The sequence below is a fragment of the Peromyscus leucopus genome, chromosome 8a (genome assembly GCF_004664715.2).
Source record: "Peromyscus leucopus breed LL Stock chromosome 8a, UCI_PerLeu_2.1, whole genome shotgun sequence".
Lineage (NCBI taxonomy): Eukaryota > Metazoa > Chordata > Mammalia > Rodentia > Cricetidae > Peromyscus > Peromyscus leucopus.
The window spans coordinates 26,714,033-26,740,496 of NC_051085.1; the positions used below are offsets into that span (position 1 = coordinate 26,714,033).

Genomic DNA, 26,464 nt, shown 5'->3' on the forward strand with positions numbered 1-26,464 from the left:
GTGGAGCTGGCAGATTTCATCTTGTATCTTTACCACAGTTCGAGAAAAGCATTTTTTTTTAATCACTCTGCAGCTGAGAAACGGAGCGCTAAGGGAGGAAAATCTATTATCCTAGCAGAGGAAAATAAAGGACATGTAAACATTGAGTGGGGTGGGTTTCGTGAGCCCTGCTCCCCCACCCCAGCCCATGCACACATACACTAAAATCTCACTGTTGGAAATTATTACCTTAGGTGTGCAGAAGGCTATTTTGGACAACCTTCCATACCTGGAGGATCATGTCAGCCATGCCAATGCAATGACAACCTTGACTTCTCCATCCCTGGCAGCTGTGACAGCTTGTCTGGCTCCTGTCTGATATGTAAGCCAGGTACAACAGGCCGGTACTGTGAGCTCTGTGCTGATGGATATTTTGGAGACGCAGTTGATGCAAAGAACTGTCAACGTAAGTCCTGAACTATTGATGTCCCTGACAGAATTGATGTATGATACCTCAAAGAAGCTGATGAGTTCTTGAGTGGGGATTGGAAACTAGGAAATTATCTGTAATACACAGATGATGGATGTCCGGTGAAGACACAAAGTCTGCATGTTCCAAAATAATTCTTTGTAGTAATGAACAGAATAAACCTCTTAAAATGTATTTATATTGCAAAATGTTAATTTTGCTTACATAAGCAGTGAAATTTTAGAAATGAACTTAAATCTGTAACAGAAAAGAAGAATTTAGAAGTGACACAGGTTATTAGGCCTTTTTCATTAGTATCAACTCAATCATTTGATGAAAATAAATTCATCTGTCCATATTATTACATGGTACTTATCAGCCAGTGTTAATTGGTCTTGCTTTCATAGGAAGACTTTACAGAAATATAGGTTTTGCATTTCATAACAAGTGTAAGAACATGACAAGGATTTTACACACTGGCATCTGATAGTTGTGTGATTAATTCTTGTGCCAGAATTATTTGTAGAATGGTACTCAAAGGTTTGGGGCAATTTGGTACAATGTATTCCTCCTCTAATCTTTTTCTCCTTAGCTATACAACACAGTGTTATATGGAATTATATTGCATATAATTCTTACATTGCATTTTGTTTTATAACAACACAACATGCAAAAGAAAATTAAGTCCAAAAGTATGAATCCACATCAGTGCCTGGTGCTTATTGGCAGTTATCCACTTCACTGATATAATCTTTAGGAAGAGAGCTATAAGACCAATAATAGTTCATTTCTGCTGAATTAATGTAAGCAGAGACTCGATGCTGAGGTGAGTCCCAGGACCTATGGAATTGCAGACACCACAGGAAACCCTGCCTGTTATCTCTGGTGTAAACAGCAGTGACCCTACTTCAGGAAGAGATGTTTCTCTCCTCAATTGAGGAGCTGGGTGTTAGCTTTCTGTCATTTCAGAATGACTAGTTGTTAAGTTAAACAAATCAGTCTCTGGAGTAACTGGAATTTGTTAAAATCACAAATTGGCTTTCTAAACAAAATTTCCCACAAGACCAGAGTGACTTTAAACATTATAGAATTTGGCATTTCTGTGAAATATCAAGGAACACAAGAATGTCTTATGTTCACACGGAATACCTGGGAGATTTAGTCTCTAACTATGGGTCTCTAGGAATGGTTTCTTCATATCCAAAGGGTCATAAGTTTTCTGTGGGGATTAATGGATGTAGCACATACAGGAGATGTGGTGAGCTCTTGATGATGGAGATACCTTCCATTGTCGATCTTTGCAAGTGGTCCCTGTGGTAGTTTTGAGCATTGGTGGCTCACTAATTCTAAGTCTAGTTATCCATTTCATAACTTCTTTTTATGTCTTCTAATAACTCCACACACCAAGCTAAGGACATCCCACTCATTTTATTATGATCTGTGCATAAAGTCCTATGAGATCAGAAAAACATAAGAATAGCCACAATAAAAAAATGAATCATCATTAGTTTGTGTACCACTTACCATGAAATATAGGTCTGGATATGATTTTTAAGGTCCTTCAGCATATGGTTTGATTTAAAGTATATAAAATATTTTAGTGAATAATTTTATATTTTTTCAGGGTTGGAATATCTCCTTTATGCATAGAGTAATCCCTCATTGAGTTCATAACTGGGTGCTAAGCACTATAATCACAGAATTCAGAAGGCTGAGGCAGGAGGATCACAGATCTAGGACAGCCTGACCTACACAATGGGACCAACTTAAAGAACACACACACACACACACACACACACACACGTTTCCAAATAAAACAGTTCTTTATTTTTCTCAAGATAATTTTAATGAATATCTCTCTAGCATAATGGAATGAATATCTTTTTTTGTCCTATTTCTCTATAGATACTTACAAAATCTATTGCTTTTGTTATTTTTAGAAGTTATCTTTAGACATTAATCAGTTACCATCATTCCATGGTAAATCTAATTTTGTCGTTTCTACTTTTAAAAGAGGGAGTTAGTGATTCTAAATAATTTGAAATTTGCAAATCTTATGTATTTTGCACACAAAAATTTTATGTAAAGTTGCAATATTCAGAACAATTCTCATGTCCACTTGAAAGTGACTTTTTAATGATGATATATTTTCTCATCTTGTTCTTATACTACAGTTGTAGACTATCCTTGGGCTCTTGACTGAGAAAAAGAAGTGGTCAATTGGCTGGGCTGGTTTCTTAGTGGCCTCCAGTTAGTAGACACTGAAGGCCAAACTTTGATGAAAGAGGACCAAGCAAATTTTAGAAAAATGGTGAAGAGAAGTAGAACTAGGAGCCAAATGAGCAGAATAATATCAGAAGATGACAGAGCAGCTATTTTTAATGTATTTATAAGCTGTGATGTTGTACCATACTTGCCAAAGCCATGTATGAATAAATCCATGTCATCTTCCACTCACAATTTTATTCAGGTATCAGTGCAATTATGGATACCATTAAAAATATGTTTGTCATAAGCAGAGTCAGCCATTAATTGCTACCTCTATCAGAGAAGTAAAACAGGTTTTAGAGTTATTCAGTTATTAAATGTTTCAGAATACCTTTATAAAATGCTTCTAATGCAAAAGTGATAAAAGAATAACTAAAGCAAGCATGTCCTCCACCTTTGGCGATGTAATAAAAATTTGTAAAATTGAAGTGAATTTCAGCAATTATAATATTGCATTCCTAATCAATTTGAAGTCATGTTTGTTTTCTTATGTGCTTTTATAGCATAAAGGTGATATATAATCATTTAAATTCATTTTATTGGAGTTTAGTACAAAAACTGCACGTAGTAAATAAACACCATACTGAAAAATGTTTTCTTAAAAATGACATTAATGCTATGTCAAGAGGACTATTGATATTGAAAATTTCTCAAAATTGCTTCAGCATTCCAGGGGCATGTATTTTATATATGTGATTATAACAAGTAGATGTTACCCCAATGTGTCTATGAAGAGGTTCAATAGCATTGAACCAGGAAACAGGGGACTCCATGGCTCAAACGGATTCCTGGACCGTCTATAACACTTACTAAGCATGTGGCATTATATGCGTTATTGCTTCTTTGAACTTCCTTATCTTCAATCTCAAGATTATAGTAACAATTGTATTAGAATTTTATTAGTGTGACATACCGACCATGTGTGAACTATGCTCTAAGATAGGTAGAGATGTTGCAGGGATTACGTAATGGAATGTCTGAAAGAGTACTCAGTGAATTTAAGACATCCTAATACTGAAGTCAGCTACAGTTTTCTTTAATAACTCTCATACAGATATGCAGCACTTCAAATCTTGGATTTTTAGTTTAGTGATGTATGCAAAATTATCCAAGAAATATCTCATGTCTGAGATGCTTCTAAATACAAGCATTTCAGATAAGAGCTACTCGACCCTTATTTGGAATTTGTAGGACCGTATTCTCATTTGCCGTGTGTCTTGTCTTTACAGCCTGCCATTGTAACACCAATGGTTCCTTCTCAGAGATTTGTCACATTAGAACTGGGCAGTGTGAATGCAGACCCAATGTGCAAGGGAGGCGCTGTGATGAGTGCAAGGTAAGGACCACCCTCACCTGCTTTCGATGATGGATTTCAAACATATATTGAACAGAGGGGTCAGAATTATTTACTTCTGAAAATGGAATATCTATACTCAGTGAGGCATTTTCTCAACTAGAACAAAATTTGCTGTACATTGCAGTTGACCTGTGTCCCTACATGCAAATTGGTATAATAATTGCTGTAATTGAAGTATTTACTCAACAGATAGGGTATATTTAATTCTAGTCTGTGAGGAGTAAAATAATTTACCTTGAGGGGGCAGATAAATGTGCAACTCCTTTTGCTTCCAACCAAATGTCCCTCACACTTCAAGTTCTGTCATTTAAAGGTTAGTTTCAGTGAATAAACATTCAACTTCGTGAAAAATTTCAATATAGTTTTAGGAATATTAGGAATGGCTAAAGTGAAATATCCCATCCATTTGAATGTTGTTTTCAGTATCTGTGTACCATGATGGCCCTGCCCTGTGTTGAGGTTCCTTCATGAGACAGCCTCTCAATTTTGCTGATTGATACATTTTACGTATCACGTAGATACGTAAAATGTAGATACATTTTATTCACAACAAGCAAGTAATTTTCAGACGTCATACTGGCCTTTAGTAGAAAGTTTCAAAATATCCCTGCTTCTACCTCTTGAATAATAATACCATATGCTCAATTCTGTTTTGTTTCCTTGTTTTTCCTTCTGTTGGGTTTTAAAGCTCAGTACGTGGTGGGACTCAGCGAAGCGATTCTGTGAGCTGTGTGACTGCAGTCCCCTGGGCTCCGTGTCACCGCAGTGTGATATGACGGGAAGATGTATCTGTAAATCAGGCTTTGTAGGGAGACAGTGCAGCCTCAGCACGCAGGTGCACCATCCAGAGGAGCAGCCACACAGAGCGCAGCGGGTGCTGGGGTCTCCTCGGAGGTGGGGTTCCAGCAGTTCCAGCGGGTGCCCCAGGGGAACCTATCGGACCCCTGTGCCGGTAGGCACTGCATGGCTGTGGGGGCATGCTGTGTTCCTGGGCTGTGGCTGAAGTGGCTTGGAAAGCTCTTACCAAATAATTTTGGTCATTAAGTGTGCAAACTGGTCGCTAAGTGTGCAAATTGCAAATGCAGAAATTATACAATGCCTGACTAAAGCCTTGCCTTTTAAAAAAACAGTGATTTTATGCTTTTAAAATTGCATTCAAGTGCATAAATTTCCATTAAGCATGGCTGTGGGGTTGGAGAGATGGCTCAGCAGTTAAGAGCATTGACTGCTCTTCCAGAGGAAGCAGGTTTGGTTCCCAACACCTAACTCACAATCATCTGCAACTCCAGCTCTGGAGAATCCAACACCCTCATCTGGCCTCTGCAGGCACCAGGCACCAATGTGGTGCACACACATACATGCAGGCAAATGACTCATACACATAAAATAAAATATTTTTAAAAGCATGTCTATGGACAAACGAAGTAAAAATTTAGTTGCAAGGAGCTCAAGGTAACAAAAGTGACTTTTTCTGGAGAATTAAGAGCATTGAAGTAAGAAAAGCCTAACATTTCATTTTAACAAAGGTTTTGGTCGTGTGCACTCCAAACACAAGGAGCACACACTCCCTCTTTAAGTGTACAACAGACACAAAGTAAGGAAAACTTTCACTTTCAACAATTTCTTCCCTATTGGGTAGCTCACAGCCAGCTACCTGTAACCATAGTTCTAGGGCATCTAACATCCTCTTCTGGAATTCCCAGCATTTGCAATCATGTGCATGTACACACACACAAACACACACAGAGACATAGACACACAGAGACACACACAAGCACATGCACACACTCTCACAGACACAGATACACACACACACAAGTACATGCACACACACACACACACACACAATTAAAAATAAATCTTAAAAACAAAGTGCAGACTCTGAAACCATGCCAACTAATTTGGGATACGAATTGCCCAATTGTCTCAGTGGGAACTTCAGATTTCCCTTTTCTGTGCCTATTCACAAAAGAGGTGGTAGGTCCAGCTGTCTGAGAGGGTTGTCCTGGGAATTCAGATTTGTTAGAGTTGGAGAGCAGTGCTTGGCACATAGGAAGCAGCATATAACATATAACTACTAGATTTTGTTACCGCCCCAAGTCAGAGTTACTGACAGGAGCCATCAGGCTTCCAGTGGGGACTGGAAGGGAACTCTTTCTTGTATTTGGGATTCCATGGAATCTAATTACAAACTACAAGTGTCTGTTCCTTAGATTTATTTATTAGAGCAGTTTTCTTTGAAATTTGGAATAGATTTTTAAGTACCAAATATATTAAAATTTTATTATTCTATTATGAAGTTTGGTAGCTTTATTTGAACTACAATATAATAAATATTAGAAAACTGTTGTAGTAACAGTTTGTTTTATACATTTCCTTACATAATCAACTTTGAAATTTTTTGATGACAACTGTGATTTAGAAATCCACTTTAGATTTGTTTGATTTACCCATTAAAGGAAAGTGTATATCTATACATACATCTGCATATTTGCTAAATGTGGACAATTCAGGAAATAAAGATGATTGTACATTCCTGTCTTCACAGTCAGGGTTAGTATATGAAAAAAGTTAAAACACAGTGAGAAATGGAATATTTTACAACTATAATCAAATTTTTTAAAAAAATCTAAATATAGTGGGCCAGGGAGATGGCTCAGGGGTAAAAGTGTCTGCTGTACAAACCTGAAGCCCTGAGTTCCATCCTCGAGTCCACAGTGGGGGGAAGGAACCAGCTCACGAAAGCTGTTCTCCTTGCACGGGACACATGCTCTCACTAGAAATGTCCATCATATCACTCAACACTGACAGCTATAGTACATAAAATTTAAGTCTCTACTTTGCTCCCAAAAAACCTGAAGTGCATTATCATCTCATTATCATCTAGACTCTTTTGGAATCCAAGTGTGTGTGTGTGTGTGTGTGTGTGTGTGTGTGTGTGTGTGTGTGTGTGTTTCTGAGTGTGTGTCTGGGTGTGTATGTATGTGTATCTAGATGGATGTGTGTGTGTCTCTGTGTGTGTGCTTGTTTTTCAGGGTGTGTGTGTCTGGGTGTATATGTGTGTGTGGCTGTGTGTGTTTTTCTGAGTGTGTATGTGTCTGGGAGTGTATGTGTGTGTGGCTGTATGTGTATCTGGATGGATGTTTGTGTGTCTGTGTGTGTATCTGTGTGTGTTTGTGTTTTTCTGAGTGTGTATGTGTCTGGGAGTGTATGTGTGTGTGGCTGTATGTGTATCTGGATGGATGTTTGTGTGTCATCTGTGTGTGTATCTGTGTGTGTTTGTGTTTTTCTGAGTGTGTATGTGTCTGGGAGTGTATGTGTCTGTGGCTGTATGTGTATCTGGATGGATGTTTGTGTGTCGGTGTGTGTATCTGTGTGTGTTTGTGTTTTTCTGAGTGTGTGTGTGTCTGGGTGTGTATGTGTGTGTGGCTGTGTGTATCTGGATGTGTGCATGTGTGTCATTGCACATTATGTAATTGAAATCACAGTCTAGATAATGTGTATGCTGCTTTTTAGAATTTATATGTGGTGTTGGATCATAAACATATTCCTGTCATTAAAACCGCTTCAAAATAGATTTTACTTAATTGCCTCTCATTTGATAGCATGAATGTACTATAATTTAATTTATTCAGTACCTTCTCTAACAGTGAAGGTTTGAGTGTCACCATAATTACATGCTATGATAAACAATTTGTAATGAGCATGCTTATTATTTAGTCATTGTTCTAATATCTGATAATTTCTCTAAGGTTAAGGATTTTACATTGAAATGATTTTTATGAGTAAAATTTGTTTAAATTTTACTTTATATGTATAGGTGAATTTAATTACAAAAGTATCCATTGTTGTCGATCTTTACCTACTTTCTACTTTTTTTGTTGTTTTTTGAGATACTTTCTACTTTAAAATGATGAAATCTGAATTATAAATAGAACTTAAAATAAAGCCAGCAGTAAAAATTAACAATTATCACATTCAATCAACTCATTGTACATTTTAAACAATACAACTATTCTTAGCTAGTCATATTAAGTCTAATTCTCATTATAATTTTAATTTCTCAAATTTATTTCTAATACCGCTAACAATAATATTAAAAATATAATGAAGCTTATTCATTTCTCTTTGGGTGATTCCCAATAAATGGCAAGATTAATTTTTTACCAAGAAGTAATTATGAAGTCTAATTTTCCAAAATACAAATTATTTTGACAAAGAAGTAATTACGGAGAGTAATTTTCCATATTAAAATGCCATAATAATGTGACATACTTTATATTTATAAAAGAAAGTGGTGTACATTAAGTATGATACATGGTTCTCACTTTTCTAGTAGTAGTGATGATTCCTGAATCTGCCAGTGTTTTTAATCATAGGTACCCTGGGCCTGGTAACATGTATTTCAAGAACGTCTTCACAGCTAGTAATATAAGGCTGGGTGAGAAAATGATGTGGTTACAGGTAGATACCAGATCTACAGTTTCAAACTCGGTTGAAAGGCCTGGCCTTACCTTTCGAATCTAGTGTATTAATCTTTTCTCACTAATGAGTTTTGATGACTAGAATGCTGATCAATAATATTGAAAGCATTTTAGCCAAGCATAGGTAGTTCATGACATCTGAAAGCAATCATTTTAGTGTATTAACAGTAAAGTGAGTAAAACTTTGAATTAAAACCAACAAGGTAATGCAAAATCTACTTCGTATTACTATTAGAACCAAAGAAGATCATAGAAAGGCTTTTGAATAAAATGAAAACGTAGTGCATATTTTGATAATTAATTTTGATGACATTTCTAAGTAACCGTACTTTTCACTTTGTCAACATTTACCCACTGAACAATAGACAGTTGTCAATGCCACCACAGAGCCTGGTGACCCATGGGTTCCTTACTGCCAGCTGCTCTCTAGATTGCATGCTTTTTGTTTCAGGATGAGCTCATTTGCTGAGATGTACACATTTTCTTTTCTTTTCCACACCAGCCTGAAACCTTTGGCTTGCAATTGGGAAGGGGATGTGTTCCCTGCAACTGTAATTCTTTTGGGTCTAAATCATTTGACTGTGAAGAAAGTGGCCAGTGCTGGTGCCAACCTGGAGTAGCAGGGAAGAAATGTGACCGCTGTGCCCATGGCTACTTCAACTTCCAAGAAGGAGGCTGTACAGGTCTGTAAAAGAGATTCACGCCCTATGCATTCATTCTCAGATTTTTTTTTTTTTTCGAGACAGGGTTTCTCTGTGTAGTTTTGCGCCTTTCCTGGAACTCACTTGGTAGCCCAGGCTGGCCTCGAACTCACAGAGATCCACTTGCCTCTTCCTCCTGAGTGCTGGGATTAAAGGCATGTGCCACCACCGTTTGGCCAGATTTTATACTCCTGGCTCTTGTAACAGCTTGTTCTGTTAAAGGAAATGCAGGTTGTAAACAAATATGTGATACAGAATATTTAAAGTAATGAATATGTTAATTTGTAATAATGAACCAATAGCACAGTTGGAAACTCTGCCCTGCATGTAACTATGCTTGCAAGTCTTGAGCAACCATCAGCAGATCCCAATGCAGACGGACGCTTTTGTCTGTGCCCTCCATTCCCATGACTTCTACAGGTTGAAAAATCAAATGTTCAGGGTTTTTGGTGCCACTGTTGTCTTAGTGCCCCTTTCAAACTAAAACGTCTCAACTTCTCCTGCCACATAATGGACACAAGAATTGAGGAAGGTTTTTGTTTTGTTTTGTGGTGCAAAAAGACATGCTTGTTTCAAAGCTGCCTTAGAAGGCTTTTCATTCTGGAAGAGAAGCAAGTTGGATCTTGATATTTAGTTCACGGGAAAATGCTGGTTGTAGTTTCTAACATGATTCCCTGAAAGAGTGTTTTTCCTATGTTCAGCCAATGATTGCACACTGATCATGAACTAAACACACACACACACACATTAATCAATTAGCACACTAGGAGTGAAAGTAAAGATTGAAATTAGCTTTGATTTATATATCACTAATTTAGAATTGGTGGCATTCCAACAACCACAAAAATGAGTTGCGCTTTTGTTTACTAAGTTTGCTGACTGACAACTATTACCTCTGTATTTTGCTTTCAGCACTATAGCAAGATTTTAAAATGTCATCTTTGACTAGTGTAGCAAATTCATGCAAGAATCAAAATAATATTTTAAAGTATTTAAGGTACCAGTATCTTTCAGAGCACAGCCTGAATTATAAGCCCATGGTTTTCTTCAGAAAGAAAGTCATTTTGAGTCATTTGTGATGTGATAGAGATCTCCTAAGACCTGTGTGATCTCTAAGCTAATATCTGTAAGTACTAAACATTATAATGAACCACTTAAAAATATTCTGATCTTTAAGTGCAATTCTCATTAATATTTTAACATGATATGAATTAATGCAGAGCTATCTATGTTAGGGATTCTGTTGCTGTGATAAAGCATCATGACCAAAAGCAACTTGTAGAAGAAAGGATTTATTTCATCTTACAATACTTAAGTCTCACCCAATGAATAAGAGAAGTTGGGACAGGAGCTCAAGGCAGGAATCAGGAGGCAGGAGCTGATACATAGGCCATGGAGAAGTATTGCTTAGTGGTTTGATCCCCATGGCCTGCTCAGCCTGCTTTCCTATACAACTAAGTAGCACTAGACTAGGGATGGCAACATCCAAGGTTAGATGAGCCCACCATAATCAATCATCAATCAAGAAAATTCCCTACAGTCTTTTGGAGGCATTTTCTCAGTTGAGATTCTCTCTTCCCAAATAGTTTTACCTTGTGTCAAATTGACAAAACAAACTATCCAGCTCAGGGTCTGTTGTATATTCAATGAATTCTACTAGCAAAAGTCAGTAGGCCTTCTGCACATATGTTAGAGTTGTGTAGTTTGGTCTTCTTGTGGGGCTCCTAACAGTGGGAACAGGAGCTGTCTCTGATTGTCTTACCTGTTTCAGGGACCCTTTCCTCCTACTGAATTGCCTCATCCAGCCTTAATAGGAGAGGGGGTGCCTAGTCCTATTGCAACTTGATATGCCCTGGTTGGCTGATACACATGGGAAGCCTGCCCTTTTCTGAAGAGAAAGGAGGATGAGTGGATGAAGTAGGGGGAGAGGGAAGGTTGGGGGAGGAAATAAGAAGAGTAGAGGGAGAGAGGGGAAAACACGACTGGGTTAGGAATTCATTAATTCATTCATAAAAATTCAAGAAAAGAGTATTCCTCACACGAAATAGCCTATATGTATCTTGTGGCTCCATCAATAACTAGTTTTATGACCTTGAATGTGTTATTTGACTATGATTTCTTTCTGAAAAAACTCATCTTTTACCTTAGGCTGTCACTAGCATCTATGTCATGAGGATTTGTTGGAATTCCCTGTGTTATGGCTTTAGAGTAATGGCTGACTATCAGTATTGTGAGTTTCTTACCATTATCTTTATTAATAGTTTTAGTTGTAGTACACATTGTGCTTTGACAGAGAAAAATAATTCATTGCTCAAGTTTTCCTGTCTTATGATTACACTGAAATTCTATACAGAGAATTTCTATTTCCAAATAATGATTCAAAGTGTCCCAACATGTTTCTTAGTACATAAATTTAAACATAATGCTATTTTTCTTCTTAATGAATGTCATGTATAAATAAATCTATCATCACAGCATTAGCAAAAACAATAACAATAGCAAAGACAATAACCACTGGCATTTATTTGGCACTTAGTCTATGTCAGGCATGGTTCTAAACGTTCACAGCTGGTATGAAACACTTTGAGTAATGATAATTATGACCCCTTAAAATTTAATTTAATCAAATACCTAAATAGACTCAATTAAAATGATTTAACCATCAGCTAACCAATTAAAAGCTTTCCTACAACATTGATCTTCAATTTGAATTCAAGTATTTGGTATTTATTTTCTTGCAATAATTTTTTTTAAATCAAATGCTGTGCTGAACTGTACTCTTACCATTTGGATCAAGTCTGTACACTAAGTGGCATGCATCACTTCTCATGGTTGGCTTTGAAGGTCTTCTGAAACCCAATTCTTACATTCTTTGAGAACATACAATAAGTAGGAAATTCATACTTTTATAATTCATTTATAGTGAGAAAAAACCCTTTGAAATTAAAGTACTAAATCGAATCATAAGGAAATTAGAAATAACTCTACTTTGAAAGTTTTATAATGCAATTATTTTTTAATATATATAAAACTAAAATATACTGTTATTTGTAACTATATACATGATATACTGGATTTAAAATGTTGGGGTTGTGGGTTTTATTGAAAATCAAAATCATTATCAGAAAGAAAAAAGTTAACTTTTACAGCAAAGTATTCATAAGCTTGAAATAAGTACATGAAATAAATATGACCTAAATCCCCTTTAGACCCTAGAAACCTGACTCCACCCCTACTCAGCAAGAAACAGCTTGATGAACATAGCCTCCCTTTCTCTTTGTAGTTCCTCAGGGTCTAGAATAAAGAGCTGATGACCGACAAGCCTCTAGTGAGCCAAGAAACTCTGAACAGGAAAGTCATTTGCTGACAGCATCTCCAGGTAGTTAGGGAGCTCCTGACAAAAAAGACAACATACCAAGTTCCTTTGGGATTTACAACTTTGAGGATGCTGCGGAACAGACTATAGATGGATCTTCCACCTCAAAGTGCCTTTTTCTGCTCTAAAGAACCCCAAGCTCCCTAGACCTCAACATACAAGAACCCACTGCCCCAGAGAGACTGCAGGCCCTCAGTTTTCTCATTAAGGAACAACTGGCTTATAAAAGTCAATAAATAAAATAAATACATGAACAAAAATATTAGACTTTATAGTATTTGGATAGAAGATAAGTAGTTAAGAATTTGGTAACAGATGTCCTCTCCCTGAAATTTAATAGAAAAACTAAAAAATTTGAAATTACTAAATGAAATGCAACATTTATTGAAACAACACTTTTGTGAAATATACTGTACTATGGTATAAATAACGAAGTATGTACATCCTCCCCTCAACAAGGATCCTTCAACCTAGTATCAAAAAATGGAAAGAACAAATCAAGGCATTAAGAATTTAAAATGTTGCCGGGCGGTGGTGGCGCATGCCTTTAATCCCAGCACTCAGGAGGCAGAGCCAGGCGAATCTCTGTGAGTTCAAGGCCAGCCTGGGCTACCAAGTGAGTTCCAGGAAAAGGCACAAAGCTACACAGAGAAACCCTGTCTAAAAAAAACAAACAAAAAAAAAGAATTTAAAATGTTATGTCAAATTTTACCTTTCTTTGACTCATCTTTGCTTTCTATCTTTCCCATGTGAAGCTTGTGACTGTTCCCATCTGGGCAACAATTGTGACCCCAAAACTGGCCAATGCATTTGCCCTCCCAATACCATTGGAGAAAGATGTTCTGAGTGTGTTCCCAACACCTGGGGCCACAGCATTGTCACTGGCTGTAAGGTAAGTGGATTGCTGTTGTCATCCGAACATTTTCTTATAAAGTTTTCGTTCAGTCCAGGTCTGTAACTGCACATTTCAACCCAGTACCACACACCACAAAATAACATAGAATTATCAAGGACGATCTCAAAGACACTGGCCATTATTTTCCACTTTACTGTGGCAGAGACGTTTATTAGTTGAGCTCATGATGCCTACAAAATAGAGGGAAAGGGAAAATAAATCTATAATAAAACTCCAAATAACTATTTCATTCTCAGACATGAGAAAATTCATCTGTGAAATAAAAGGGACTGAAAAGTTAATTTGCCAATATCCTGTTAAAACTGTGCCAAATTAACTTGGTTTTAATTTCCAAGAGGTGATTAAAAGGAATCTGAGGTGTCAAATTATCTACCGTTAGTTTGAAAAATCCTCTTTTCCCCTATAGAGAGACCATAGAAAATGTCAAAGTGTGACTCACTCTTAGCATCAGCAGTGAATCACCCACGAGAGTGCTATAGAAATATTCATGAAAGACGCCACAGGCCAGGACCCCGTGTTTTCAGTGAGGTTTTGGTGTGGGCTGCAGGTGTAGACACCTTAAGCTTATCTGAACCCACTGATTTGGAGGTAACAAGGGAGAAGCCATAAGGATGTCAAGGCTTTATTCTTGACAACATAGAAAAGGACACACTCTTAGTCCTGTAGGAATCACAGGGAAAGGAGGAACTTCAGGAAGGGGAGGGGACGTTCAGGGCTTGTTTGGTTCTTTGTTGTTTAGTATTTTTTTTTTTTTTGTCAAACACTAATTAAATGAGATTAAAAGTCATTTATTTAAAGTGCAGTGAGCCTTGACCAACAATTGCAATAAATTAACTATGCCTTGTGACACTTGGAAATCAGCCTCCTTCACCCCTCCTGGTGCTACTATATTGAGTTTAGTGATTTCTTCATCTTTATGAGAATAAGATAATACTCTCTGTTGTTTCCTTTTTCTTGATGTGAGGAGAGAGAATTTGATTTACCTTCCATCACTTAGTGTTATGCTTTTAAAGTTTATTCATCATACAGCAAACATCAGAAGTTCGTTCTATTTAGTTGCTTAATAACATTGCATTGTATACTCTACTGTAATGTGTTTATCTGTTTACATTTGATAGGCAGTTTGGAACATTCATTAATAACTTTGATGTAAACATTAGTGTGGAAGTCAGCAGTATATTCACAAACCGTAAATTTTAATTTCTCTTAAGAATACTCCACATCTTTGCCAATACTGACAATTCTGATTATTTTAATTTTAATTATTTAGTTGGTTATGTATTCCTTTCTTTTGCAATTTTTAGTGCTAAACAATGGTGGGAAATGGTTTGCTTATTTGACTAGCTGTTTGCCACTGTGTATATTCTACTAGGAAGTTGTTACAAATCTTTTACACACTTTCATTCTGAGAATATTTTCTATTAATAAAAATAATTATTAAAGGTTTTTGTGTATTCTAAATGCACATTCTTTAACACACACACACAGAGAGAGACCACGAATATAACTTGCTTTTTACTTATATCTTCGTCTAGTTTTTATAAGCATGAACAAGTGTTTTGTATCATTTCTTTTCTGGATCCTATTTCTTATATTTTGCCTTGGAAGAATCTGCTGGCCTAAGTCTAAAGATTACTTTGCGGTGGTTTCTTTATAAAATTTTATAATTTTAGCTCTGAAATTTAGGTTCATATTCTACATTTAATATCAATTTTTATCTAGTTTGAGGTAATCGAATTCACTTTGTTATGGCTGTCCAATTTTTCCAGCATCATTTGCTGAAAAGACTCCCTTCCTATTGAATTAACATGGTTCCTTTATTAAAGTAGTTCTCATGTTCATGATTTTTGGATGCTTCTATTTTCTTATATAATTGTGTGAATAGTACAATGTTTTTATCACTGTGGTTTTTCCAGCAAGGAATGAATCATATTACAAGTCCTCCAGCTTTATTTCTCATTGCCAGTATTTTGGGAAGACTTTGGGTAAAATACATAGTATATTTTGTTGTATTCCTTTACACTGTTTATTCTCTGATCCTTTGGATCCTTGTGAAGCTTGAATTTATGTTGTCATAGGGAAGGTGAAAAAAAACCTTAAATCTAGGGCCAATGAGCTTCCCTCTCACCCTTCTGATAGCCCAGTTCATTGTTGAATTTCTCCCATCAGTTAAACAATCTAAGGTTTCCGTGAGGTCTAGAGATGTTTCATGCTAGATGTCTTCAATGCTTTACATTCCCTCACCAAAGAGTTTCATTGCTTCCCTAAGCACATTCGAAATCAGCCAAAGCCTCAGCCATTCTCCTGCTTGTCTCTAGATGCCTCACAGTAAAACTCCCATTCTGAGCACATGGTGTTTGCTCCTGTAAATTCTAGCTTCTTCAGATTTTCAAAACAAGCACCATTGTCTCTCAGCTCGGTTCCTTGCTGGGCCTTTGTTTGTTTTACCTTTCTCTCTAGTATTACAGCCTAGAAGTTACCTCCACTCACAGCCTCCTTTCTTTCTCTTTTCTCAGAAATAATAGTTGTATACTTCATTACCCAATATCTAAAAATTTTTTTTTGTTGTTTTCTGGTTTTTGTTTTGTTTTGTTTGCTTTTATGGTTTAATCATTTAAACACAGAGATAGTGTTTAAAAATAAGTGGGCATTTTGGCGTGTGTATATGAAATGTAACAGGTCCAGGTAACATGAAAGTCAACTGCACCTACTGGATTTAAAGTGTTAATAAAGGCCTTTTAAAAGGTGGTGACAGTCCTTCCAATCAGCCACCCTGAGTGTAAAAAGACTGAAATGTGGCAACAAAGTGTGGCCTTTTTAGCCCCATGATATTGTCCTGTGTAGATAGGAAGTCTGTATTTTTGACTGATAAAAGAGAAGGGGTTCATGAGCTCCTACCTCCAACTGAGGAGATATAGACAGTTGATGGCTTCTAGGGGAGGAAGAGTCAGTTTTATTTAAGGTAGAGCTCCTCATACATAGGGCATCCATGCTCTGGTGGCTGGCCCACATCAGGAGTACATTGTCAGCACAAATTGGAGCCGATGGGTAATTTAAAAACCTAAAAAGAGAACACATAGTAGGAGGGTGTAAAAAGCTGGGGATGGATCTAAGAGGAGTTACCAGAAAGAGTTAAGAGTGAACATAATCAAAATACATTTAACAAAATTCTCAGAGAATTCATAAAAATTTAAAATTAGGTGAATACTGGCCTAGAATACACTGACCTCAAAAAGAGTTTAAGTATTGATAAGTGTTTAAGGAAGTTCAGATTGTGCTCCAATATGTGACTAGAAAGCATAAACACTAGACAAGACACTCATTTTTTTTATTTCTCAGACTATTAAATTTGACATTCTACCGTGCTACATTTTGAAAAGCAATATTTTTCAAGAATTTGAAAGTTTTTGTTGAGTATAAAGAATGCTCTACATTTCTAATTGATTGCTATTATCACTATTATAATTATTATTATTTGCATTTTAAAGTCACTTAGAATTATTTTAAAAAAAAGTCATAGGAGTGAATTCTATCCATAAAGCTTTCAATAGGACCAAATTTTAATGAAATTCTTGAAATTAAAGCTGATTCTTTAATATATATATATATATATATACATATATATATATATATATCAAGCAGGGATATGGCTTAATGTCTATAAAAGTTATTGGGGGCATATTCTTTTACTGGTCACTGAACATCATATTGCTTGAAGTCTCAATTGAATTTTATTACTTCAAACTATTTGTTTGAAGTAACCTAAATTTCTGAGTGTGATAGCACATTTTGCTATCAGAAGGATTTATAAAAATCACGTGGCTTTTAGACATTATTTATGAGCAAGCATACGCTCTGCTGTTTAAGAACTTGGGAGAGTATAATTTAAGGCAACCGTGATTTGGGACTGAGGGAGTCTTTTCCTGTTTGCCATGGAGCATTGCTCCATGCTGAGGTGTGTGCACACACATCCTCTGAGCTGTCTTGCAGTAGAATACCAAGCCTGCCGTCCTTCACTAGCAGAGGGGAGGCAAATAAATCTTCTGCTGCTAAACAAACATTACATCCAATTATAATTTAAGTTTGATGTTGGGTAGAGTGCTATCTAAACGCACAGTTAGTTGTCTCCTCTATTCCCACTGTAATTTCTCAAATAAACTTCCTGATCTGGAACCATTCCAAAGTCTATTTGTACTGTCAGTAATCCTCAAGAGCTAGTTATTTGATTGTATACAACAAACTGGTTAGAAGACATTTTTATGTATTTTTTTGTCATCTAAAAATAACAGTGTTTTTTAGAACCTTTTAAAATCTATCCCATGGTTATAGTTTCCATGCAATATCATTATTTTCTCTCTATTTTATTTAAGTGAGTCCACACATACTCAGTGAAATTGGCAAAGAAAAATTTTCTATGATTTACTAGGTCATTCTGATTCTGAAAGCTCATTCTACATCTGCTATAGTTTAAGTGAGTTATGTGAGGGTCATTGTATTAGTCAGGGTTCTCTAAAGGAACAGGAATAGCTGGGCAAATATGAATATATGTGTATATTAAAAGGGGATTTATTAGATTGTCTTACAAAATTCGGTCCAGGTAGTCTGAAGAATGATTGTCTCACAAAGGAAAACAGAGAATCCTGTAGTTGCTCAGTCCATGAGGCTGGATGTCTGAACAGTCCCAATCAGGCACTGGAGTCGTGGAGGGTTCCTGGAGAACTGCTGGTCTTTAGTCTACTTTGGAATGCCAGACAAAGATGGTTTTAATACCAGCAAAATAATGACTCGGCAGCAGGACAGGTGGAGTTGCCAGTGAGACTGAGGGCAAGCAGGCGAAGAGCAAGGCTTCCTTCTTCCATGCCCTTTCAGGTGGGCTGCAAGAAGGCATAGCCACAATGTAAGGTGGGTCTTTGTAATTCAAATAATCTAAGAAAATCCCTCAAGGAAGAGCCTAGATCTTGATTTTAGTTGATTCAAGATATAATCTACTAATCTTGACAATCAAGAGTAGCCATCACAGACATGATCATGGGTTATCTGTGTCATAGAAACTACATCTGTTAGAAACCCCCTTCTTGCTCCATCTCTCCCTCTCAAAGTACCCTGTTGAGTTGGAAACCCGTCCCTTGCTTTACCATTGGACAGTCTTGAATATCCATACATCCCAGTTCTAAATTAGGGGAAGGTGCATCTGGCTTTCTCTTGGACTTTCTTACTAACCTGTATCCGACTGAAGAACATAAATGTTCAGACCCTGTCCTGCCACTTAACTGTGACTATGCAAGTTTGAAAACCTCTTACAGCCTCTTTTCCATTATCTGTGCAATAATAACATGAAACTAATTCCATGGAACATGCATGCCATCCATTGTGTCTGCTCCTCACAGCACCTCTTCGAGGTGGTCGCTGTATCGTTTCCTTTTTAAGGATGAGAAACTCTGATGCAACCAGAGGTGAATTAACCTGACTCAGGATATATGGCTAATAAGTGGCAGGTGTAAGTGAAGCATAGATCTGGACACCTAATTGCTCTACTAGACAAGTGCTAGCTAACACATGACATAGGTCCTGCCTTTTCCTGGATTGCTCTGGTTGTAAAATGCAATGTTTGTGTGTGTTTAAAGGAGACTAAAAGGAAACAACCAGATCAAGGAGTTGAGAAAATACTTAAATCTAAGTCTGTTTTTGGAACTGAGTTCTATTAATAGCCATGGCAGTCTCTGATGGGTGTCTCTCCATCCACTCTGTGTCTGTGTAGGTCATTTAGAGTCTTCATTAAACATCCACACTGCTACCTTATCCCAGAAGACTTGAAAAATACCTAAGAATCCATCTTTCATTGAAATTCTCCCTCCCTCTCTCACTCCTCCTCTCTCTCTCTTTCTCATGTGTGTGTGTGTGTGTGTGTGTGTGTGTGTGTGTGGTGTGTGTGTATGTGTAATGTTCATATAGTTCCAGCTACATAATCAACTGTCAATAGCATATTTCTATTTAAATTTTTAATTAAATTTAGTTCCTCCTATATTCAGAAGGAAGGAATACAGTAGAAAAAAAGGGTTTGTTTTCGTTTGTTTGTTTGTTTGGTCTGTGTATACCTTTTTTCTTATTTTAATGATATACTTAGTGTAATTAAATACATGGAAGTTGAAAGCCAGCCCCCCCCCCCAAAAAAAAAAAAACAGAAAGAAAGAAACCATGTTCATATCACTGATTTAAAATAACTAATTTAAGATTCTTTTTAAGTGTGTGTGTGTGTGTGCATACACACAGGCACACATGTGCCATCACATGAGCATGGAAGTCAGAGCAATTCTCTGGAGTCAGTTCTCTCTCATTGCTTTGTAGGATCAGGTCCTTGGGCCTGAACATTAGCACCAGTCTCTACCCACTGAACCATCTCACTCTGTCTAAAAAGACTCTTAGTGGTAATTCCCCCTACAGCCTCTTCCTTGCACAGCAATGAAGAGACAGAAAACTAGTTTGCTATCAGGGCTGAGGAGGTAGCTCAGTCAATATAGTGCTTGCCACACAAGCATGAGGCCTTAACCCTGATCCCCAGAACCCACAGAGATAGCCTAATTGGTGAGGCCCACAAGCTCCTGTAAGAGACAGTGTCTCAAAAAACAAAGTGGACAGAACTTGAGGAAGGACACGTGAGGGTGACCTCTACTTCCATATGCACCTATGGAAGCGTGCATACACACTTGCAAGCACACATGCACACATATACACACATGGGAGGACACACGGAATAATGTTATTTAAAATAACTTAGAATAAAATGAAACAATAAAGCAAAAACCTACATTTACTTTCTTATCACATAGCACTGTGGTTTCTAGATTACCATACATTTTTTCCTACAGGCAGGAAGCTTTTAAATGCTATGTTCACCCATGGGTCCCAAAGGACTAAACTCTACCATTACAAAACATATAATAGATACATAGTTCATATGTGCACAGTGGAATAGCAACGTTAAGATTAAAATTTCAAGATATTTCCCCTGCAGTTGTGTCAACAGTTGTTGCTTTTTCTCCCTGCCACAGGCTTGTAACTGCAGCACAGTGGGGTCCTTGGATTCACAGTGCAATATAAACACAGGCCAGTGCAACTGCCGTCCAAAGTTCTCTGGTCTGAGATGCTCCGAGTGCAACCGAGGTCACTGGAACTACCCTCACTGCAGTGTCTGTGAATGCTTCCTGCCAGGGACAGATGCCACCACTTGTGATTCAGAGACTGGAAAATGCTCCTGCAGCGATCAAACGGGGCAGTGCACCTGTAAGGTATGAACGGCTGGAGGGGTGCAAGGAAGAGCCTCGTTCACTGTGGATGCCATTGCTCAGCTTTACCTGCATTCACTGTGCGCTATTCTTGCTTCATTAAGCAACACAAACAAACATTCATGGCCAGACACAGATTTCCTTGATGCGTGATCATTGGCATATGCTCCACTTTTCAAGAACTTTCTTTCAACCCAAACCCAGCCTCGTTTCCAGTTAGTACGCAGGGTACAATTTCTTCAGTGAGTGACGTTATTTTTCTTCTCTGTTCTTCTTGCGCAAATGAATGTCTGTGGAGTGGGCAGGGGGGACTTGCAGGCACAGTCAGAGAGAAACCACAGCTGACAACCAAGCTTATCACCAACCATTTCTCCTGCAGTTCATCTGCAGCCTTGCACACTTTAGCATATTTACTGCTATGGAAATTCAGTAAAATCCCATCACATATGAAGGCTGACATAACAAACTGTGGCTAACTACGTGCAAATTTCAGTCCTCATTAATACTGCTAAATGATGTAGAAAAAACAGCCAATTAAAATGGATAAGAGGGATATTTTTTTTTTGTCTTTTATATATTCCTGGAAAAAAATCAATCCCAGGAAAAGTGTGGTTAAAACAGTGTCACAGATAGCTTTTCAAGACAAAGTCTTTGCAAAGAAAGGCAGAGGAAATGGCTGATTGAAATCTGGTAAGCGACCAGCCTTGAATTTCAGAAAACAATAGCTTCTGCACAAAGGAACCTAGCTAAGCAGATTATCACACTCCACACATACACATTATATTATGGTCATATGTTATATTTGGTGCATGTTGCATATGCATTATATTATGGTAATTATATAATATTAGAGTAAATACATAAATGTTGTGTTTTAGTTTTCTGACTTTTTTCTTAGCTGGAAATTATTATTATTATTTTTTTTGCTTTTGAAATTCTTATTGCTCACAGTAGAGTCATAAGAAAAACACTGCTAGACATCAGCAACAGTATACAGCACCCTTAGTAACAGGTACATTTAGGAATCAAGTGCCTTTTAAAGTCCTAAGAAATCCAGACAGGGATGTGAGCTAAAATACTGCTTGAGGTATAAATCTCTTACCCTTCATTCAGGTGTTTTATTTTACTAAATGAAAAAGAAATGTGTCGCTATTCCTTGTTCTTAAGTTAATTTCTCCTATAACATTATAATGAACCCTGAAAGGACCTTCTTCTTTCTTCAGGTGAATGTGGAAGGTGTCCACTGTGACAGGTGCCGGCCTGGCAAATTCGGACTGGATGCCAAAAACCCACTTGGATGCAGCAGCTGCTATTGCTTTGGAGTTACCAGTCAGTGCTCTGAAGCAAAGGGACTGATCCGTATGTGGGTGAGTAAGAAGCCGCTGAGCCATGTAATGGTATAATGTTCATTCCTGCAGGAATCTTTTAGTCGGGCCCTGAGGGGTAGTAGGAAATGGCAAAACATTTAAGTAACCTTGTTCCCGTGTGCATTCAGAAATGGTAAAGGCTCTATGTACCATTAGGCAGTTGGCATAAATGCTTCTTTAAAATTCTTCCTAGAAGATTGTTCAGTTACTGTTGATAGGGAAGTAGATGGCAAGGGGAAACTGGAAACATTGCCAGGGAGGCGTGGTGTTCTGGCTTGGGGAGCAGCACCTTATATACTGAGGAAGGAGGTGCTAGAGTATGGTTGTTGACATTAGTGCAGCCCTGAAAACCATGACCTGTTGCATGCCTTCCAACTAGCCATAGGAAACTATCCATTGCTTGCATTGGGATTATGCTTATTTTGACTTTAATTTCCTTTTATATCTCCATAATTTAATTTCAACTTTTATTAATGAAAAAATATTGCAATTTTTAGAGATTGAGGTTGATTATTATGCAAAACATTTCAAAGCATTTCTTTCCTCCTGTCCTCACCCACCATGTCTCATTTCTTTTTCTTGTGGCATCTCATCAAAATAGGGGCAAGAACCCGTACAAGCCTGTCTCCATACTCAGCTTTAAAAAAATGCTTCATATTCCTATTTATCTTCCTGCTTTGCAGGTGACTCTGAGTGATGAGCAGACCATCCTGCCTCTGGTGGATGAGGCCCTGCAGCACACAACTACCAAAGGCATTGCTTTCCAGCACCCAGAGATTGTTGCAAAAATGGATGAAGTCAGGCAAGATCTCCATTTGGAACCTTTTTACTGGAAACTCCCAGAACAATTTGAAGGAAAAAAGGTAAAAATAACTCTGAATTCACAACCAAACAACAAGATTTTGGGGGTCAGGTCATTTGGAGGTTTACCTAAATCATCACTTTTTATTCTTTTTTATTTTTATTTTTTCAGTTGATGGCCTATGGGGGTAAACTGAAGTATGCAATCTACTTTGAGGCTCGGGATGAGACAGGCTTCTCAACATACAAGCCTCAAGTTATCATTCGAGGTGGGACTCCTACTCACGCTAGAATTATCACCAGGCACATGGCTGCCCCTCTCATTGGCCAGCTGACAAGGCATGAGATTGAAATGACAGAGGTAAGTTTGGTAGTTGTTTGGTGCAGAGATGCTAGTGACTTTTTTCATTCGGTTTTATGACAAGGGGCTTTTTTTGTTATTTGCAGAAAGAATGGAAATATTATGGTGATGATCCTCGAATCAGCAGAACTGTGACCCGTGAAGACTTCTTGGATATACTCTATGATATTCACTATATTCTTATCAAGGCTACTTATGGAAATGTCGTGAGACAAAGCCGGTAAAGTATAATAGAAAATACTCAAGTTAAGTTCTTGTCCTAGGGCTGGTCAGGAAGACAACAGACAAGAAATCAACAAGCGGCTAATTTGGGATTAAGATGATAGAAGACAAATGAAAGGATGTGTCCAGTCACTTGATAGAAGATACCATAATTTTCCCCCAAAATAAATAAGAACAATATTCTTACTTTATTAGTCATGGCGATTTTAATGCACCAGGCAAAAGTTCAGGATAGTACATATGTTGGTCACATATAATCAACTGCAATGTTGTAAGATTATTGAGAAAATTGACCTTGAAACATGAAGGTGAGTAGTCAAGGCCAAGTTAGTCCAAACTCCTCCATCCTTGAGCATTCTTATTTGTCCATGCCAATATAACCTGTATGTTCATTTACACTGGGTATCATGATGTAAGATGATGGAAAATCATAGTGAAAAAAAAGGTAAACAGATGAATTAAAGAATTGAATGTGACATCAAGGAAGCCAAACTGGAAATACCTTAAGAGCATATTCAGTGTTTCCATGTGAGTCAAAGAGGCCAATTAATATAACCATCATTTAAAATGGTCCTTGGGACCATACTGGCGCTTTTTCCAATATCATCTTTTGCTGAGGCCTTTGGACAGAAATAGTCTCAAAGTTTTAAAGAATGAATGAGACACAAAGAACCTCATATTGAAAGTGTGGACTATTGTTTTCCATGACTCTTACTATAAAATGATGGAAAGACCCAGTGACAAAAGTCAAGGGATGTTTGTCTCATTTGAAAAGTAGGTAAGCATGTTTATGGACTGTGCTAAAAGTGGTAATTGGAGAGAGAAAATAGAATAAAATAATGTAGAATAAAGAGAGCAACAGAGGGTCAAGGAGACATCTTCACTAGTAGAAGGATCATGCAGTGAAATTAAATGAGAATTCACATAGATAAAGTAATTTCTTACTGCAGAGGCTGTACATTGTGTTGAATTTACTTAGTAACTCAATGTCTTTTTTTACATGTTCTATTCTTTCATCTTCTGGAGAAACATCGAGTCAATACTTGCTTGTAAAATAGTCTTATGACAAATTAATGTATCAAGCTAGAGAAAATAAGGAAAAAAGAGGAAGCCTCTCATAGTCAAACTAATGGATCTAAAAATGTCTGTATTTTAGATATTTATATGGTGCTAAGCATACACAATCTCCCAGAGAACTCATTTTTGTCTAATAAAGATTCATGTTGTTCACATCACTGATGAAGGAGCTTTCAGTGAAAGAGCTAATCATGAACCAAAATTCACTTCCTCATTTTTATTCCTTTCACTTCTTTGTCTTAAAAATAAAAACATGAATAAAAAAAAAAACACTGTCACCTTTATTGTTAATTACCTTAGAATAGCAAATGTACACTAGTCATAGAAGCCAAGGCAGGTTTGTATATTAGACCATATTAAGAGCTTGGCAGTTCATAGAACATGCGGTTAGTGTAACTGAAGGAACCAGTGTTGCCTTCATTTTTCACTATACATACTTTTTCCAAGCACTATCAAAACTTGAGCTAAGCTTGCCAAGAAAACAAGTAAGGCAGAAAAATCACCTCACGTGATTGTTGAAGACAGTGGAATCCTGGCAAAAGCTTAAAAACTTTAAAATGCCCCCCAAACTTCAATAAGACATAATACAGCATCTTTATCGTTGCAGGAACCATAGCTGTGTCCAAAACAGAGATTAAGAGTCACACGTGTAGTTGAATGGAAGTAACTTTTAGACCTTAGTACTCATTTCAATGGAAGCCGTATCCAGACACAACCATTACACTTCCACCCATCTCACCCCTCCAACCTTCCACCCACATGGGAACTCCTCTGATACACCTGAGAAACAATATTTATGGCACAACTGTCTGTTGTTGCCACTGTTCAATAGTCTCAAGATTTCTAAACGTCGCTCTCTCATACACACGAATGTCCAAGAGAATGAAGGCAAGATGATGGGTGTATCTTCTCAAAGTAGCTATGGAGACCCACGGGGCTTCAGTGGAGAGAAGGCTGCTCACACAAGCAACTAGTTTTCCTCTTGCTCCACAGAGTCCAGGGAGAGCAGAGCAGTAAAGGCTGTCTCATCAGAGACGAGTGGCTGTTTACAGCTCACTACCACTACGCTACTCTAAGGAGAAAAAAGCAAAACCAGCATTTTAGCCCAAAATTGGTTTCATAAAGGCTCCCAGGTACAGACCGAAATGCTAGTGAAACCAGCACAAGCAGTCATAATACAATAAAGCTTACCTATGCTTGTTATAAAGTTTCTGATTCAACCTCCCTAAGCTATTGGAGGTGCCCTTTATTAAGGCAAAACTATCCAGTGTCTCGCTTAAAAGTTTATTTGCAGAATATTTGCATGTTGCAGTTAGTCAGTCATGAAATAGTCTGGGTTTATGGACTGCATATATATTTTAATGCATAATTTCAAATTAATGAAAAAGGTATTAGTGGATTCACTGGGAATATATTTTTTTCTTTTTCACCAATAGGAAGGGTGAATTAAGTCACTTGAAGGATTTACCTAATAAAGCTAATAAAATATTAATTTGGGAAGCTCTTTATCCTCTTAAAGATCAGGGTTAGCTCATGGTCTGCATTGTTTTCCAGGAGGCTTTCTAAAGTTCTTGAAAGGACACACAGAGGCTCCAGAGGGAAAAATGTAGTAAATTAAAAGCAATTTCACTTGTGACTACCGGAGACATTCTAAGAGAGAGTGACCTTGGGTTGCCTGGTTGAAAGAATATAAATGTCTAATTAATTGGCCATGTCTGTATGAAGCTACTCTAATTTTAAAAACTAGGGGGGAAAAATCTTTATAATAACTTCTCAACAGGACAGCAGACATCCAATTTACTA

At 37.3% G+C, this 26,464-nt stretch overlaps 1 protein-coding gene across 8 annotated transcripts in view; it reads left to right on the forward strand.

The window, feature by feature from the left end:
* Lama2 (laminin subunit alpha 2) overlaps positions 1–26,464 on the forward strand; it is a 573,571-nt gene that overhangs the window by 358,711 nt on the left and 188,396 nt on the right. For 5 of the 8 annotated variants that reach the window (XM_028877370.2, XM_028877371.2, XM_037200377.1 and 2 more), the window contains 10 exons: positions 234–445; positions 3,946–4,052; positions 4,762–5,025; positions 9,060–9,240; positions 13,390–13,526; positions 20,600–20,836; positions 22,057–22,200; positions 22,884–23,063; positions 23,174–23,362; positions 23,449–23,582. In XM_028877370.2, coding sequence (XP_028733203.1) covers positions 234–445; positions 3,946–4,052; positions 4,762–5,025; positions 9,060–9,240; positions 13,390–13,526; positions 20,600–20,836; positions 22,057–22,200; positions 22,884–23,063; positions 23,174–23,362; positions 23,449–23,582 — 1,785 coding nt within the window. The remainder of the gene's footprint in view (positions 1–233; positions 446–3,945; positions 4,053–4,761; positions 5,026–9,059; positions 9,241–13,389; positions 13,527–20,599; positions 20,837–22,056; positions 22,201–22,883; positions 23,064–23,173; positions 23,363–23,448; positions 23,583–26,464) is intronic. The other 3 variants (XM_028877376.1, XM_028877377.2, XM_028877375.2) reach the window with 1 other exon arrangement.